This window comes from Entelurus aequoreus, linkage group LG09, assembly GCF_033978785.1.
Source record: "Entelurus aequoreus isolate RoL-2023_Sb linkage group LG09, RoL_Eaeq_v1.1, whole genome shotgun sequence".
NCBI lineage: Eukaryota > Metazoa > Chordata > Actinopteri > Syngnathiformes > Syngnathidae > Entelurus > Entelurus aequoreus.
In genome coordinates, this window is record NC_084739.1 from 10,857,768 (window position 1) to 10,874,730 (window position 16,963).

At 40.5% G+C, this 16,963-nt stretch overlaps 1 protein-coding gene across 8 annotated transcripts in view; it reads right to left on the reverse strand.

Annotated features, from left to right (window-relative positions):
• The window catches only part of pax2a (paired box 2a), a 123,778-nt gene that overhangs the window by 11,016 nt on the left and 95,799 nt on the right, over nt 1–16,963 (reverse strand). For 4 of the 8 annotated variants that reach the window (XM_062058050.1, XM_062058044.1, XM_062058049.1 and 1 more), the window contains 2 exons: nt 9,232–9,441; nt 878–979 (listed from right to left, as the gene is read on the reverse strand). In XM_062058050.1, the coding sequence (XP_061914034.1) occupies nt 878–979; nt 9,232–9,441 (312 nt within the window). Of the gene's footprint in view, nt 1–877; nt 980–9,231; nt 9,445–16,963 lie in introns of all 8 variants that reach the window. The other 4 variants (XM_062058046.1, XM_062058045.1, XM_062058048.1 and 1 more) reach the window with 2 other exon arrangements.

Genomic DNA, 16,963 nt, shown 5'->3' on the forward strand with positions numbered 1-16,963 from the left:
GTGGAACTAGTTACAATGCAATATGCCATGGAAATACAATGTTAACACTTTTGTACAACTAAGTACAGTTGCACTTGTTTTTGCAAATGTGTTTATTCTGTAAAGGAATGAGTTAAATGTTTAAAATTGTTTAAACTATTAAAATGACTGGTTAATAGTGCTATTATGAATTGCAATGTCAGTACTATTTTCTTTCCTGCTATTTCAAATGCACTAGTTTTAATAAATAAATACAGCGGTTTAAAAGCATACACAATCTGTGTAAAAATATTAGTCTGTGGTCAAAAGGACTTGAAAGGACTCGAAACTCAAAATGCAGGACTTGTGACTTGACTTGAGACTTTCCAGTCTTGACTTTGGACTTGACTCGGGACTTGCCTGTCTTGACTTGGGACTTGACTCGAGACTTGAGGGCAAAGACTTGAGACTTACTTGTGACTTGCAAAGCAATGACTTGGTCCCACCTCTGCAGTATATACACACACATATACATATATACACGTATATTTATATATACGTATATTTACGCATTTGTATATGTATATATATATATATATATATATATATATATATATATATATATATATATATATATGATAAAATATATGTACACATTTTAATATAAATATTACATAAATAAGTTAATAAAAAAATAACATTGAGAGAATATTAGTAGAAATATTAATGGTTAAGACAGAAAACAGCATAAACATTTTTTAATAACAATAATTGTTTAGTAAAAAGCCTGATTAAAAAGGCGTATCTTTAGCCTTTTATTAAAAGGCACAGTTTAAGCACCGGCACTTTTTTTAATGTACCGATCCGGTACCAGTATCGGTTATATTTTAAACCATACCCATATACAGTAATCACTCACCTGGAACCATTCCAGCGAGTGTGGATGTGGGGTAGCTGCCTTGTCCCGTCGGGGGTACATGAGGCGGGTAGCCCGGTAAGGTGGTGCTCGCCATATCTCGACCTGTGCAGATACACAGAAGGGAACATTTATCAATGATAGAATGACAGATTTCTAGGTAATACCATTTTTTGCTGGGATATTAGTCCCTTTCACACAATATTCCGGCTCTGGTGGTACAGGCGCAATACTGCTGTCTGATAAGCAATATAGCGTCTAATTTTCGCAAGCCGAGTCATGTGAACCCAACAAGTTCCTTTGTTGGGTTCTGTGTGAAATACTTCCGCCAGTAATGACTAGGTTTTCTGTCTCTGATACAGCAATTTTGCAGAAAGTTCATTTCTCTTACTGTATATAAAAAAACGCCAGCAATAGAATTAGAATATAAGAAAAATCTAGCTGTAAAAGGTTATGGCCCAGTCAAGGAAGTAATTGTACGTTTGTATTTTAATGCATTAGACCTGGGGTTGGCAACCTAAAATGTTAAGACTGTCTGGAGCCACAAAAAATTAAAAGCCTTATATAAGCGTTATGATGAATGCAACACATGATGTAAGTGTCTATATTAGCTATAATAGCCTACTATCAATGTATATATGTGTCGCAGGCTGACGCAAATCTTCGTTGAAATGTAAAATGTATTCTTCACATTTTTACAACATTGGAAAACATTAGTAAAACGAAGGCTTCTCAGAGGGTGAGATCACTCCTGGAAAGTACTGGCTTAGAATGGCCAAAGGTAAAGATGTGTGTGTCCAAGTTAAAGGAAACGGCAGACTGTCTTCTTTTAGTGGATTTATTACAATCTTTGCAAGCTGGGTAACGTTTGCTGAGGTCTATTACGGCACACAAACAACTATTAGAAATGCAACCAATATTACATACAGATAATATGTCATGAGACATGCAAATTTAAATGAAATAGACATAGTACATAAGTGAAGGAAATTAAATGAGCTCAAATATGCCTACAAACGAGGCATAATGATGCAATATGTACATACAGCTAGCCTAAATAGCATGTTAGCATCGATTAGCTTGCAGTCATGCAGTGACCTGTTTAGCACTTCAACAAGTCAATAACAAGAACAAAGCTCACATTTGTGCATTCACGCACAGCATAAAAAGTTTGGTGGACAAAATGAGACAAAGAAGGATTCGTACATGTAAACAAACTATGGTTAGTTTAAGGACCACAAAATTAGTAGGACAAAACGGCACTTGCCAAATACTCTCATCAGTGAAGCATGTTTCATATAAACAGTGGGATTTCTAACAGTTAGAATTGTTTATGTCGTGTTTGTCCTCCTACAGAAACCATATTGAAACAAACTAGAAAGTCCCCGCGGAAATGTTGATGGGCATACTATCTGTGTCCTGGACCTCTGGCCGGGAGTCGCCATAAGCCGCCGTACTTATTAGATTAGTTTTAGGTGTAACTGTACGAAATGAGCCTCAGGGCTAGCCTAAAACAGTAGCATGTTTACAAAAAAATGCTAACACATAGCATGTGTGCTAACGATAGCATGATAACAGTCAGCATGTTTCATATACCAAGTTATACGACTCAAAGGTGTACGGCTGCGGAAATAGAAAAAAAAGTAGATGTAAAAGTTAGCAAGCCTAAGTTATCTTTCTCGCATGCTATCGTTTGCATGCTAACAGTTAACAAGTGTCAGATACCAAGTTATATGAGTCTGGGCTAAACGGTAGCAAGAGTAACTCAAAAAGTTAGCACGCTAATGTTTGCATGCTAGCAAGCTAACGTGAGCATGATAAAAGTTAGCTTGTGTCACATACCAAGTTATATGACTCTAAGGTGTATGGAAATATTTGCCATTATAAAGATGCGTACCTATTCAAAGGGCCCATAGTGATTCGTTTTCGTAAAAACGTTGCCATGGTAACACAAAATGTACCCCACTTGAAGTACTTGCCCTTACTGAGACCTTTCCGACGGTATAACATATGTGGGGATTTGTTGGCCGGTTTGTCTCGTATTAAGCGTAAGTGAAACATGCGGAACAAGAATAACTAGAAAATTTCCGCGGAAATTTTGATGGGCCTGCTATCTGTGCCCTGGACATCTGGCCGGGGGTCCCAGGAAGCCGGCATACTTTTTAGATGGTGCCGAGTGTCTGAATCCGAGAGTTTTAGGTGTAACAGTACAACATGAGCTACACAGCTAGCCTAAAATGTTAGCATGCGCACATTAAAATGCTAAAATTTAGCATGTGTAAAAACGTTTGCATGATAACAGTTAGCATGTTTCATATACCAAGTTATATGGCTCAAAGCTGTGTGGCTGCGTAAATAGAGAAACGAGTTTAAAATTAGATGAAAAACTTAGCATGCTTAAGCTAGCTTGCCAGCATGCTATCGTTTGCATGCTAACAGGTAACAAATGTCACATACCAAGTTATAACTCTGGTGTAAACGGTTGCAAAAGTAGCACAAAAAGTTAGCATGCTAATGTGAGCATGTTAGCAAGCCAAAACCAAAAATTGGACGTCAAAACTTTTTCAGCCAGGGTTAAAATAAACAAGGGTATGAACAAAATGAGACATTAAGGATGGCTGAGCTACAAGAGGAGGGAATCTTGTCTTTTTGCCGTTTGTCTCAGATTAATCGTCTATTAAAATGAGTGTACCCATTCAATTGGCCCATTTTTTTCGTTAATTCGTGAATAGTGTCGTCGTGGTAACACGAAATGTTCCCAATTTAAAGTACCGCCGTATGGGCAAGTGAGACCTTTCCGACGGTATAACATATGTGGGGGTTCGTTGGCCGGTTTGTGTCAAGACTTGGTCTTAGGCGTGGTTTGCTCTCCCGTGGTGCAAAATAATTGGAACGGACGTGGCGTGCAGGTAAAGACATAGTTTAATTATTACTATAAACTCAAACAAAAGGTACAAACAAAAGGCGCTCACAGCGGAGGTAAAAAAACTTGACTAGACAAAACAAAAGGCGCGCACAATGGCGGAGAACTATGAACATTAAACTAAAACTTACGTGACAAGAAACTGTGAACATGGCATGAATGTGTGATGTCGCCAGGACGAACAACAGAAACAGAAAAGCCTATATAGTGACAACAGGTGCGTGACTTAACTGTGAACAGGTGCGTGACATGACAATGTGAAAACGTGAGACAGGTGTGTGTGAGTACAAACGTGGAACAGGTGAAACTAATGGTTGCTATGGTGACAAACAAAACCAGGAAGTGAAACAAGGAACTAAGGAAGTGTCCAAAAAACAAAACAGCACATGGCCAAACAAAAACATGAACACAGACATGACAGAACCCCCCCCTTACGGACAGATCCCAGATGTCCAAAAACAAAAAACAGGATCAAGAGTCATGGGAGGGGGGGAGGGGGACATGGCGGTGGGTCGCCAGACCAGGTGTCCCCGAATCCACCGGGGCAGGATCAGGTGGCGGCGACGTGTAGATCGCCGCTGTACCTGACGAGGTGGGCGACCCGGGAATGGCCATATCCATGGCCGATGAGGTGGGCGCACTTGGCGTGGCGGACGACCAGGCTGTGGCCACCTTCGTGGCAGACGAGGAGGCAGGCGCGTCGTCATCATGGCAGGCGGCGAAGTTTGGCGTGGCGCGTCAGGCGGCGAAGCTTGGCGTGGCGCGTCAGGCGGCGAAGCTTGGCGTGGCGCGTCAGGCGGCGAAGCTTGGCGTGGCGCGTCAGGCGGCGAAGCTTGGCGTGGCGCGTCAGGCGGCGAAGCTTGGCGTGGCGGGTCTTGGTCTTGGCGTGGGTCTTGGTCTTGGCGAGGGTCTGGGTCTTGGCGAGGGTCTGGGTCTTGGTCTTGGCATGGTTGGTCTTGGACTTGGTCTTGGTGTTGACATGGTTGGTCTTGGACTTGGCGTGGTTGGTCTTGGTGTGGTTGGTCTTGGTCTTGGACTTGGCGTGGCGGTGCTTGGACTTGGTCACTTGGCGGGTCTTGGTCTTGGTCACTTGGCGGGTCTTGGTCTTGGTCACCTGGCGGGTCTTGATCTTGGTCACTTGGCGGGTCTTGGTCACTTGGCGGTTCTTGGTCTTGGTCACTTGGCGGGTCTTGGTCTTGGTCACTTGGCGGGTCTTGGTCTTGGTCACTTGGCGGGTCTTGGTCTTGGCTTTGGTCTTGGCGTGGGGAAGCCACGGGCGGCACTTGGCGGCGTGGGGAAGCCACGGGCGGCACTTGGCGGCGTGGGGAAGCCACGGGCGGCACTTGGCGGCGTGGGGAAGCCACGGGCGGCACTTGGCGGCGTGGGGCAGCCACGGGCGGCACTTGGCGGCGTGGGGCAGCCACGGGCGGCACTTGGCGGCGTGGGGCAGCCACGGGCGGCACTTGGCGGCGTGGGGCAGGTACTGGTGGCGCTTGGCGTGGGGCAGGTACTGGTGGCGCTTGGCGTGGAGCAGGTACTGGTGGCGCTTGGCGTGGAGCAGGTACTGGTGGCGCTTGGCGTGGAGCAGGTACTGGTGGCGCTTGGCGTGGAGCTGGGCGTGGAGCAGGTGGATCTTGGCATGGTCGAAAAACTGGTGGTGGTGGTCGTGCTGGTGGCTGTGGCTTGGCAGGTCGAAAGACAGGTGGTGGGGGTCGTGCTGGAGGCTGTGGCTTGGCAGGTCGAAAGACAGGTGGTTGTGGTCGTGCTGGTGGCTGTGGCTTGGCAGGTCGAAAGACAGGTGGTGGGGGTCGTGCTGGAGGCTGTGTCTTGGCGTGACGAAAGACTGGTGGTGGGGGTCGTGCTGGTGGCTGTGGCTTGGCAGGTCGAAAAACAGGTGGTTGTGGTCGTGCTGGAGGCTGTGGCTTGGCGTGACGATGCTGAGCCACCCCAACTGAACAATTCCCAGCCCTAGCCCCCCCCTCAAGGAGCGGATCCCAGACGCGCTCCCCGCGGTCTGGAACCGTCTTTTGGGGTGGGCGGAGGGGGTTCAGGAGGAGGGCAGAATCCTCCCCTCTAAATTGTCCAAAAGGTCTTTCGTTCCCCCCCACCTGGGCTTTTGTGGGTGAAAAAAAAATTTCTGACTTGGGCGTGGCATGAGTCCTGGGGGGCGGGGCATGAAAATTGGGTGACTGTGATTGACAGGATCTGATTTCTAAAAACATGTCTTGGTAATGTTTAATCATGGATTTAGAGTCTTTGGTTGGATGTGGCTGACAAGAAAAAGAGTTCAGGGGAAAAAAATCCATGACGTCACCCACTGGCAGCGGCGTGACGTCGTCCTGGGGAAGCCGGGCTGGCTGCAGCTCGTTTCCGCCCGGAGGGGGAGGAGCTTGCGGGAACGATGCGTCCTTTCCAATGCTTGTGGAAGCCCTCCCTGACGTCCTTCGTTGGGAGCGGCGCTTCCGGGACTGCGGTGACGCAGCGCCATCCTCGGACCAACTGGAGCTCAATGGCACCAGACTTCCATCTGGCCCCCACATCAGGTCTCTGCGCTTACCGGAGGAATAACGTAGCGTCTCTTCCTCCATCGCGCGGAGGACCTCCCACGTTGCCTCGTCAAAATTGTCCAAATTTTTTGCGGGAGAGCTCTTATGCTGGCGACATCTGTCAAGACTTGGTCTTAGGCGTGGTTTGCTCTCCCGTGGTGCAAAATAATTGGAACGGACGTGGCGTGCAGGTAAAGACATAGTTTAATTATTACTATAAACTCAAACAAAAGGTACAAACAAAAGGCGCTCACAGCGGAGGTAAAAAACTTGACTAGACAAAACAAAAGGCGCGCACAATGGCGGAGAACTATGAACATTAAACAAAAACTTACGTGACAAGAAACTGTGAACATGGCATGAATGTGTGATGTCGCCAGGACGAACAACAGAAACAGAAAAGCCTATATAGTGACAACAGGTGCGTGACTTAACTGTGAACAGGTGCGTGACATGACAATGTGAAAACGTGAGACAGGTGTGTGTGAGTACAAACGTGGAACAGGTGAAACTAATGGTTGCTATGGTGACAAACAAAACCAGGAAGTGAAACAAGGAACTAAGGAAGTGTCCAAAAAACAAAACAGCACATGGCCAAACAAAAACATGAACACAGACATGACAGTTTGTCTCGTATTGAGCGTAAGAGAAACGTGCGGAACAAGAATAATAACGTTTGAAGTATGAGCAATAATAATATGGGCTGCTTGCATTGCAGCAGGCCCATAATATAAGTAGAAGTATGAGCAATACAAATATGGGCTGCTTGCATTGCAGCAGGCCCATAATAAAAGCTGAAGTATGAGCAATAATAACATGGGCTGCTTGCATTGCAGCAGGCCCATAATAAAAGCATACGTATGAGCAATAATAATATGGGCTGCTTGCATTGCAGCAGGCCCATGATAAAAGCAGAAGTATGAGCAATAATAACATGGGCTACTTGCATTGCAGCCGGCCCATAATAAAAGCTGAAGTATGAGCAATAATAACATGGGCTGCTGGCATTGCAGCCGGCCCATAATAAAAGCAGAAGTATGAGCAATAATAATATGGGCTGCTTGCATTGCAGCAGGCCCATAATAAAAGCTGGCGTATGAGCAATAATAATATGAGCTGCTTGCATTGCAGCCTGCCCATAATAAAAGCTGGAGTATGAGCAATAATAATATAGGCTGCTTGCATTGCAGCAGGCCCATAATAAAAGCTGAAGTATGAACAATAATAATATGAGCTGCTTGCATTGCAGCCGGCCCATAATAAAAGCTGAAGTATGAGCAATAATAACATGGGCTGCTGGCATTGCAGCAGGCCCATAATAAAAGCTGAAGTATGAGCAATAATAATATGGGCTGCTTGCATTGCAGCAGGCCCATAATAAAAGCTGAAGTATGAGCAATAATAACATGGGCTGCTGGCATTGCAGCCGGCCCATAATAAAAGCAGAAGTATGAGCAATAATAATATGGGCTGCTTGCATTGCAGCAGGCCCATAATAAAAGCAGAAGTATGAGCAATAATAATATGAGCTGCTTGCATTGCAGCCGGCCCATAATAAAAGCAGAAGTATGAGCAATAATAATATGGGCTGCTTGCATTGCAGCAGGCCCATAATAAAAGCTGAAGTATGAGCAATAATAACATGGGCTGCTGGCATTGCAGCCGGCCCATAATAAAAGCAGAAGTATGAGCAATAATAATATGGGCTGCTTGCATTGCAGCAGGCCCATAATAAAAACTGAAGTATGAGCAATAATAATATGGGCTGCTTGCATTGCAGCCGGCCCATAATAAAAGCTGGAGTATGAGCAATAATAATATGAGCTGCTTGCATTGCAGCAGGCCCATAATAAAAGCAGAAGTATAAGCAATAATAATAAGGGCTGCTTGCATTGCAGCAGGCCCATAATAAAAGCTGAAGTATGAGCAATAATAATATGGGCTGCTTGCATTGCAGCCGGCCCATAATACAAGCTGAAGTATGAGCAATAATAATATGGGCTGCTTGCATTGCAGCAGGCTCATAATAAAAGCAGAAGTATAAGCAATAATAATATGGGCAGCTTGCATTGCAGCAGGCCCATAATAAAAGCTGAAGTATGAGCAATAATAATATGGGCTGCTTGCATTGCAAGCGCCCGTTCACTGCTACTTAGCAGCATGCGAATGGGTGCTGGCAATGCAACAGGCCCATAAAAATATATATTTTACATCATCTTTTTCTATTTTCATACATTTTTGAAAAAGCTCCATGGAGCCACTATGGCCGCTTGTGGCTCTAAAACTGCGGGTTGCCGACCCCCCGCGTCAGACAGATCGTCAGTCGATCCCGAGGCATTTGAAGAACGTTTTTAAAAAAAAACGATGACACGTTCTCATCAACGACGTTAATAAGCCGGCGTTCTAAAGCGGCTTTAAAACTTGACAGCAGGCCACCGAGAGCGCTCTCTGATCTGCGCTCCACATTCAGCCCCGTAATTAAATGTGACAGCAGCAGGTCTGGCTTGATGAAGGGGCACCCAGGACAGGGGGCTACAGGTCCAAAGCTAGCCCTATGCCTCTTACGCATCCTCCTCCCCAATTTGGCCTCCTGTCGCCCCCTCAGACTTGGGGCCTGTCACGAGGCAAGAAGGCCCATTGTTAACCCCGGAGACAAGCAGGAGAGGTCATGGCGGGAGAAAAGCGGGGTGAGCGGAGGGGAGAGAGTTGTTAGTGTTAATGAGCGGGATGCGGCTTTGCTTGTGCGTTAACAAAAAAAAAAGCAGAGGAGAATCGAGTCTCTTGCATGCGCCTCCTTTGGACGACAGATAAATCTCCAATGGGTTAGTTATTAAAATTGAGTGCAAATTGGATGGGGTTATACGGGGCCCGGACGTAAAAAGCGGTACCTGCTATAAATTGCTGGCCGGCATAGTGGCTGTAGCAATGGCCGTGGGCAGTGTGGCCTGGAGTGGAGGCGTCTACAGAGAGGCTCGACGGGTGGGACAAGATGTCAGCTAGAGCCCAGTCCCCGACAGAGGAGGGGGTGAAGGGGGCAAAGGACGCCTCATGGGGCTCCCGCTTTACGCACATGGAGGGTGGATAGGATGGGTGAGAGTCTGCTGGGGTGGAGAGACAAGGCAAGCCATTTTCCAGATGTGACGTGGATATGCATACTGTATGTATAAATGTTTACATACTGTATATATATACATATATGTGTATATATATATATATATATATATATATATATATATATATATATATATATATATATATATATATATATATATATATATATATATATATATATATATATATACATACACATATATGTATATAAAGTATATGTACTGTACATGTTTCCCACGACAAACCATTAATAATAATAATAATAATAGATTTTATTTGTAAAAAACACTTTACATTGAGTAAACAACCTCAAAGTGCTACAGTGTATTAGAAAAATAAAATAAAAAGATAATAAAAAATAAATACAAATAAAAACTAGAACAGCCAAATAGCTAGAACTAGTATGCATATATCTAAAAAAAAAGGTTGTTTTTTTTTTAAAAAAAGAAGGGTTTTTAAGCCTTTTTTAAAAGCATCCACAGTCTGTGGTACCCTCAGGTGGTCAGGGAAACAATCTAACATACGATTTATTAGGTTATGTCACAAAGTATTTTGGGAGCGCTTACATATACACATACATATATATATATATATATATATATATATATATATATATATATATATATATATATATATATATATATATATATATATATATATATATATATATATATATATATATATATATATATATATATATGTTTATATATGTGTATATGTGTATATTTATATGTATATATATGTTTATATATGTGTATATGTGTATATTTATATGTATATATATATGTATATATATATATATATATATATATATATATATATATATATATATATATATATATATATATATATATATATATATATATATAAATATATGTATATATGTATACATATATATACATAAATATATATATTTATATGTATATATATATGTATATGCATGTATATATATGTATATATATATATATATGTATGTATATGTATGTGTATATATATATATATATATATATATATATATATATATATATATATATATATATATATATATATATATATATATATATATATATGTATATGTATATATAATATATATGTATATATGTATGTTTATTTGCATATATGTATGTATGTTTATGTATATATGTATATATGCAAATATATATATATATATACATATGTATGTTTATTTGCATATATGTATGTGTGTTTATGTATATATGTATATATGCAAATATATATATATATATATATATATATATATATATATATATATATATATATATATATATATATATATATATATATATATATATATATATATATATATATATATATATATATATATATATATATACATACATTTAAATAAATGTATAGAGAGTTTTGCATTTTTCCCATCATGCCATGCATTGGATTTAAATGGGTGCAATTTAGATTTTATTATGGTGATGGGACGCTTTTTTTCATATAATATCCACAAAGTTCAGTCAGCAGGTTGTGTTACGTGTGACCTTGTTAGTTTACTTTTTGTGTCGGTTGAATTGTTTCCTTTTCATTCTATCATTATATAAATCACCAAAAGTGATTTCCGAGCGCGGCCACTGCTGCTGCTCACTGCTCCCCTCACCTCCCAGGGGGTGGAACAAGGGGGTGGGTCAAATGCGGAGGGTAATTTCACCACACCTAGTGTGCGCGCGACTATCGGTGGTACTTTAACTTTATTTCTGCACCATGACTAGGCAAGATTGTTTGGAAATAACACATCATAACATGGAATGACATTTTGCCACTTGTCACACCCGTGGGTATTTACATATAAAACGGGTTGCGGGCCAAACTAAGGATGCCGACAGGGCGCAGGGGTTTGGACCCCACCTGGAAAAGCACTCGTCAATTTAGAGTCTCAACATGTGACATTTTAGATCCAAACAAGCAGTGATTTGTTGTTTACATAGCAAGCACTGATAGTGTATCATGTCATTCCTCCAACTAAGCGGGACCATACACCAGTAAACCGTTGCAACAACACATCACGCTTGATGACTCAACCTACAACACATTAAAAAAAAAAAAAAAAATCCCCTAAAGGTTTTATTCGGTGTGTGTGGCGTTGAAACAAACACCATCATCTCTCGACTTTCTTCCCCCTAAAAGCAATAACGAAAACAATCGGCTTGCGGACGGCGCCGAAACCCTGCTCTTTGATCTCATTTGGGCTGATGAGCGTCGCCGCCGTTTCCATTCGCCTCCCTCGCCGACCCGTGCAATCAATGTGAGCTCTGTGTCCGACTTTTTTTTTTCCGACCCCGCGTCTGCCGCAGAGCCCGTTCCGCTGCCTGGGGGCCTGTGCGGGGAAGGGGATGGCTCTTTCCCGACACCATGATAGGCTCATTAGCTGCTTCCCCACATCATTGTTGTTTTACAACAAGACTGTGTGTTGCGATTCCTCATTAAGATAAGGGCCGCGCTACGGCGAGGAGGGGGCGGATGCAGCCCTGTCAGCACTGTGAACATAATGCCAGAGAAGCAGGCCATGTAACTGTCTGCTCTCCCAAAGTGTGGACTTTCCAATTCTCATTGTTCCCCTTGTAAAGGTGGATTTGAACAATATCACTGTGAACCCCATTTTCCATGATCAAATCATTAGAGCCCGGCTGACATGAATACGTGGTAAAGCGCTACGTTTAATTGGCTCAACCCAAAAGTTTGTCACGTTTGCCGCGAGGATTGTTGCAATCATGCTCCCTTCCGCCTTCAGCTAATGACATAGTCTGGTTAAAGGCCTAGATGGCGCTAACTATCCAATGTAGTTTAAGCGTTATATCCGGCCCTCTTACATCTTCTAGGACAGGGGTGTCAAACGTAAGGCCCGTGGGCCGGATCAGGCCCGTGAACAGGTTTTATCCGGCCCGTGGGATGAGTTTACTAAGTATAAAAATTAGCCGAAATTTTGGAATGAAAGAAACTGCTGTTTTAATTGTGTCCACTAGATGTCACAATAGCAATTATTTGTGTCTTTCTAGATTATGCTACATATGTAAAAAAAATAAAAAAAATATACCACACGATGTAAGCAAACTACATAAATAACATCCTGTAATTTAATTTTTATATTATTTTTTTTAATAATAATAGATTTTATTTGTAAAAAGCACTTTACATTGAGTAAACAACCTCAAAGTGCTACAGTGTATTTAAAAAATAAAATAAAATAAATAAATAAATTAGAAAAAATAAAAACATAATAAAAAATAAATAAAAACTAGAACAGCCAAATAGCTAAAACTAGTATGAATATATCTAAAAAAAAAAAAAAAAAGGCTTTTTTAGAAAGAAGGGTTTTTAAGCCTTTTTTAAAAGCATCCACAGTCTGTGGTGCCCTCAGGTGGTCAGGGAGAGCGTTCCACAGACTGGGAGCAGCGGAGCAGAAAGCCCGGTCTCCCATTGTTCACTGAAGTTGTCTTTATTTTTAAGTTATCGTGCCGTGATTTTACCGGTCCGGCCCACTTGGGAGTAGATTTTTCTCCATGTGGCCCCCCATCTAAAATGAGTTTGACACCCCTGTTCTAGGACGTAATGACATACAAACCCCATTTCCATATGAGTTGGGAAATTGTGTTAGATCAGGGGTCACCAACCTTTTTGAAACCAAGAGCTACTTCTTGGGTACTGATTAATGCGAAGGGCTACCAGTTTGATACACACTTCAATAAATTGCCAGAAATAGCCAATTTGCTCAATGTACCTTTAACTCTATGTTATTATTAATAATTAATGATATTTACACTTAATTGAACGGTTTAAAAGAGGAGAAAATACGAAAAAAATGACAATTAAATTTTGAAACATAGTTTATCTTCAATTTCGACTCTTTAAAATTCAAAATTCAAGCGAAAAAAAGAAGAGAAAAACTTAAAAAAATAATTTATGGAACATCATTAGTAATTTTTCCTGATTAAGATTAATTTTAGAATTTTGATGACATGTTTTAAATAGGTTAAAATCCAATCTACACTTTGTTAGAATATATAACAAATTGGACCAAGCTATATTTCTAACAAAGACAAATCATTATTTCTTCTAGATTTTCCAGAACAAACATTTTTAAATAAATTCAAAAGACTTTGAAATAAGATTTAAATTTGATTTTACAGATTTTCTAGATTTGCCAGAATAATTTTTTTGAATTTTAATCATAATAAGTTTGAAGAAATATTTCACAAATATTCTTCGTCGACAAAACAGAAGCTAAAATGAAGAATTAAATCAAAAAATGTATTTATCATTCTTTACAATAAAAAAAAAAAATACTTGAACATTGATTTAAATTGTCAGGAAAGAAGAGGAAGGAATTTAAAAGGTAAAAAGATATATGTGTTTAAAAATCCTAAAATCATTTTTAAGGTTGTATTTTTTCTCTAAAATTGTCTTTCTGAAAGTTATAAGAAGCAAAGTAAAATAATTAATGAATTTATTTCAACAAGTGAAGACCAAGTCTTTAAAATATTTTCTTGGATTTTCAAATTCTATTTGAGTTTTGTCTCTCTTAGAATTAAAAATGTCGGGCAAAGCGAGACCAGCTTGCTAGTAAATAAATACAATTAAAAAAATAGAGGCAGCTCACTGGTAAGTGCTGCTATTTGAGCTATTTTTAGAACAGGCCGGCGGGCTACTCATCTGGTCCTTACGGGCTACCTGGTGCCCGCGGGCACCGCGTTGGTGACCCCTGTGTTAGATATACACTACCGTTCAAAAGTTTGGGGTCACCCAAACAATTTTGTGGAATAGCCTTCATTTCTAAGAACAAGAATAGACTGTCGAGTTTCAGATGAAAGTTCTCTTTTTCTGGCCATTTTGAGCGTTTAATTGACCCCACAAATGTGATGCTCCAGAAACTCAATCTGCTCAAAGGAAGGTCAGTTTTGTAGCTTCTGTAACGAGCTAAACTGTTTTCAGATGTGTGAACATGATTGCACAAGGGTTTTCTAATCATCAATTAGCCTTCTGAGCCAATGAGCAAACACATTGTACCATTAGAACACTGGAGTGATAGTTGCTGGAAATGGGCCTCTATACACCTATGTAGATATTGCACCAAAAACCAGACATTTGCAGCTAGAATAGTCATTTACCACATTAGCAATGTATAGAGTGTATTTCTTTAAAGTTAAGACTAGTTTAAAGTTATCTTCATTGAAAAGTACAGTGCTTTTCCTTCAAAAATAAGGACATTTCAATGTGACCCCAAACTTTTGAACGGTAGTGTAAATATAAACGGAATACAATGATTTGCAAATAATTTTCAACCCATATTCAGTTGAATATGCTACAAAGACAACATATTTGATGTTCAAACTGATAAACATTTTTTTTTTGCAAATAATCATTAACTTTAGAATTTGATGCCAGCAACACGTGACAAAGAAGTTGGGAAAGGTGGCAATAAATACTGATAAAGTTGAGGAATGCTCATCAAACCCTTATTTGGAACATCCCACAGGTGAACAGGCAAATTGGGAACAGGTGGGTGCCATGATTGGGTATAAAAGTAGATTCCACGAAATGCTCAGTCATTCACAAACAAGGATGGGGGTGAGGGTCACCACTTTGTCAACAAATGCGTGAGCAAATTGTTGAACGGTTTAAGAAAAACCTTTCTCAACCAGCTATTGCAAGGAATTTAGGGATTTCACCATCTACGCTCCGTAATATCATCAAAGGGTTCGGAGAATCTGGAGAAATCACTGCACGTAAGCAGCTAAGCCCGTGACCTTCGATCCCTCAGGCTGTACTGCATCAACAAGCGACATCCGTGTGTAAAGGATATCACCACATGGGCTCAGGAACACTTCAGAAACCCACCGTCAGTAACTACAGTTGGTCGCTACATCTGTAAGTATATCGTAGCATCCCGGAAGAGTTAGTGCTGCATGGGGTTCTGGGTATTTGTTCTTTTGTGTTTATGTTGTGTTACGGTGCGGATGTTCTCCCGACATGTGTTTGTCATTCTTGTTTGGTGTGGGTTCACAGTGTGGCGCATATTTGTAACAGTGTTAAAGTTGTTTATACGGCCACCTTCAGTGTGACCTGTATGGCTGTTGACCAAGTATGCCTTGCATTCACTTGTGTGTGTGAAAAGCCGTAGATATTACGTGATTGGGCCGGCACGCAAAGGCAGTGCCTTTAAGGTTTATTGGCGCCCTGTACTTCTCCCTACGTCCGTGTACCACTCCGTACAGCGGCGTTTTTAGTCATACATTTTACTTTTTGAAACCGATACCGATAATTTCCGATATTACATTTTAAAGCATTTATCGGAAATCCCTAATCTAAACTGGACATCTCTAATTAAAACACTGGATATTGTTACACACCCTATGTTTTTGTCGGATACCACGACTCCAAATAAGGGACAAGCGGTAGAAAATGGATGGATGGACATTTGTGATCAAAAATTTTATTATTTATTGATCCTGAAAAATTTAAGTATGAACATTACGGTATGGCCAATTCTTTTCATTGGATGGTTAACCACATTTGTAGTATCGGCCCAAATTAATGAAAAGTATCAAACCACAGAAGTAAAGAAGTGCAAAGTACATTTTAACAGAAGTGTAGATAGAACCATGTTACAGCAGAAAGTAACCAGCTTTGAACAGTAAATTAGCAAGTAGATTAATAATAGTTCTGAGAAAATAATATAACAGGATATTACGCAATAAGTTATTGCATACGTCAACAGCTAAATTAGTAGTCTTTGTAACCTGTTTTAAAATCGTTCTATCATAATTTATATGACAAAAAACATACGTCGTTATCGCAAAAGGCTCAATATATCTACCATAACCAGAAATCATGATCATAATTAAAGATACAATTATTTTTTCATTTACTTTCCCTTAATATCTAAAATTATTGCTCCCTAGAGTGCTGTTGTTTTTAGTTTTAGTTTGTATCCAATCAGAATTCAGCTAGCTTATGTTGCCATGCTGTACCAAATCTGCCCGGGGCCTTCAGAATCAACAATGCGCAACAATTCGCACTGTAAACGAACGGGCACATACAGTTGATAGACAGTTGCGATAGCCAATCAGAGCCAACCCCGGCGATGGAATGGGGAAATGCTCGCCATTTCCACTCGAATAAGCCGACGACGAGGGGTACCACCGGCTTATACGGCGTCGAATAGGTGCTATAAATTGTGAGTTCAAATATTGTATTTTTTCCCTTATAATATGTTTTTTTGCAATTGTAATTTTGTTTTAATTGCTGATGCATTTTAATTGTTTTTTAAATGCTGTTTTGATTTCAATGCACAGTAGTGCGTTAATGTGTTTCTGCACTACAAAAAGTCAGTGTTCAAAAACAAGAAAAAAAAAATACAAAAATGAGGGGTATTTTATTTAAACTAAGCAAAATTATTTGCCAACAGAACAAGAAAATTTGGCTTGTCAAGACTTTCCAAAACAAGTAAAATTAATGAACCCAAAAATACCTTAAATAAGAATA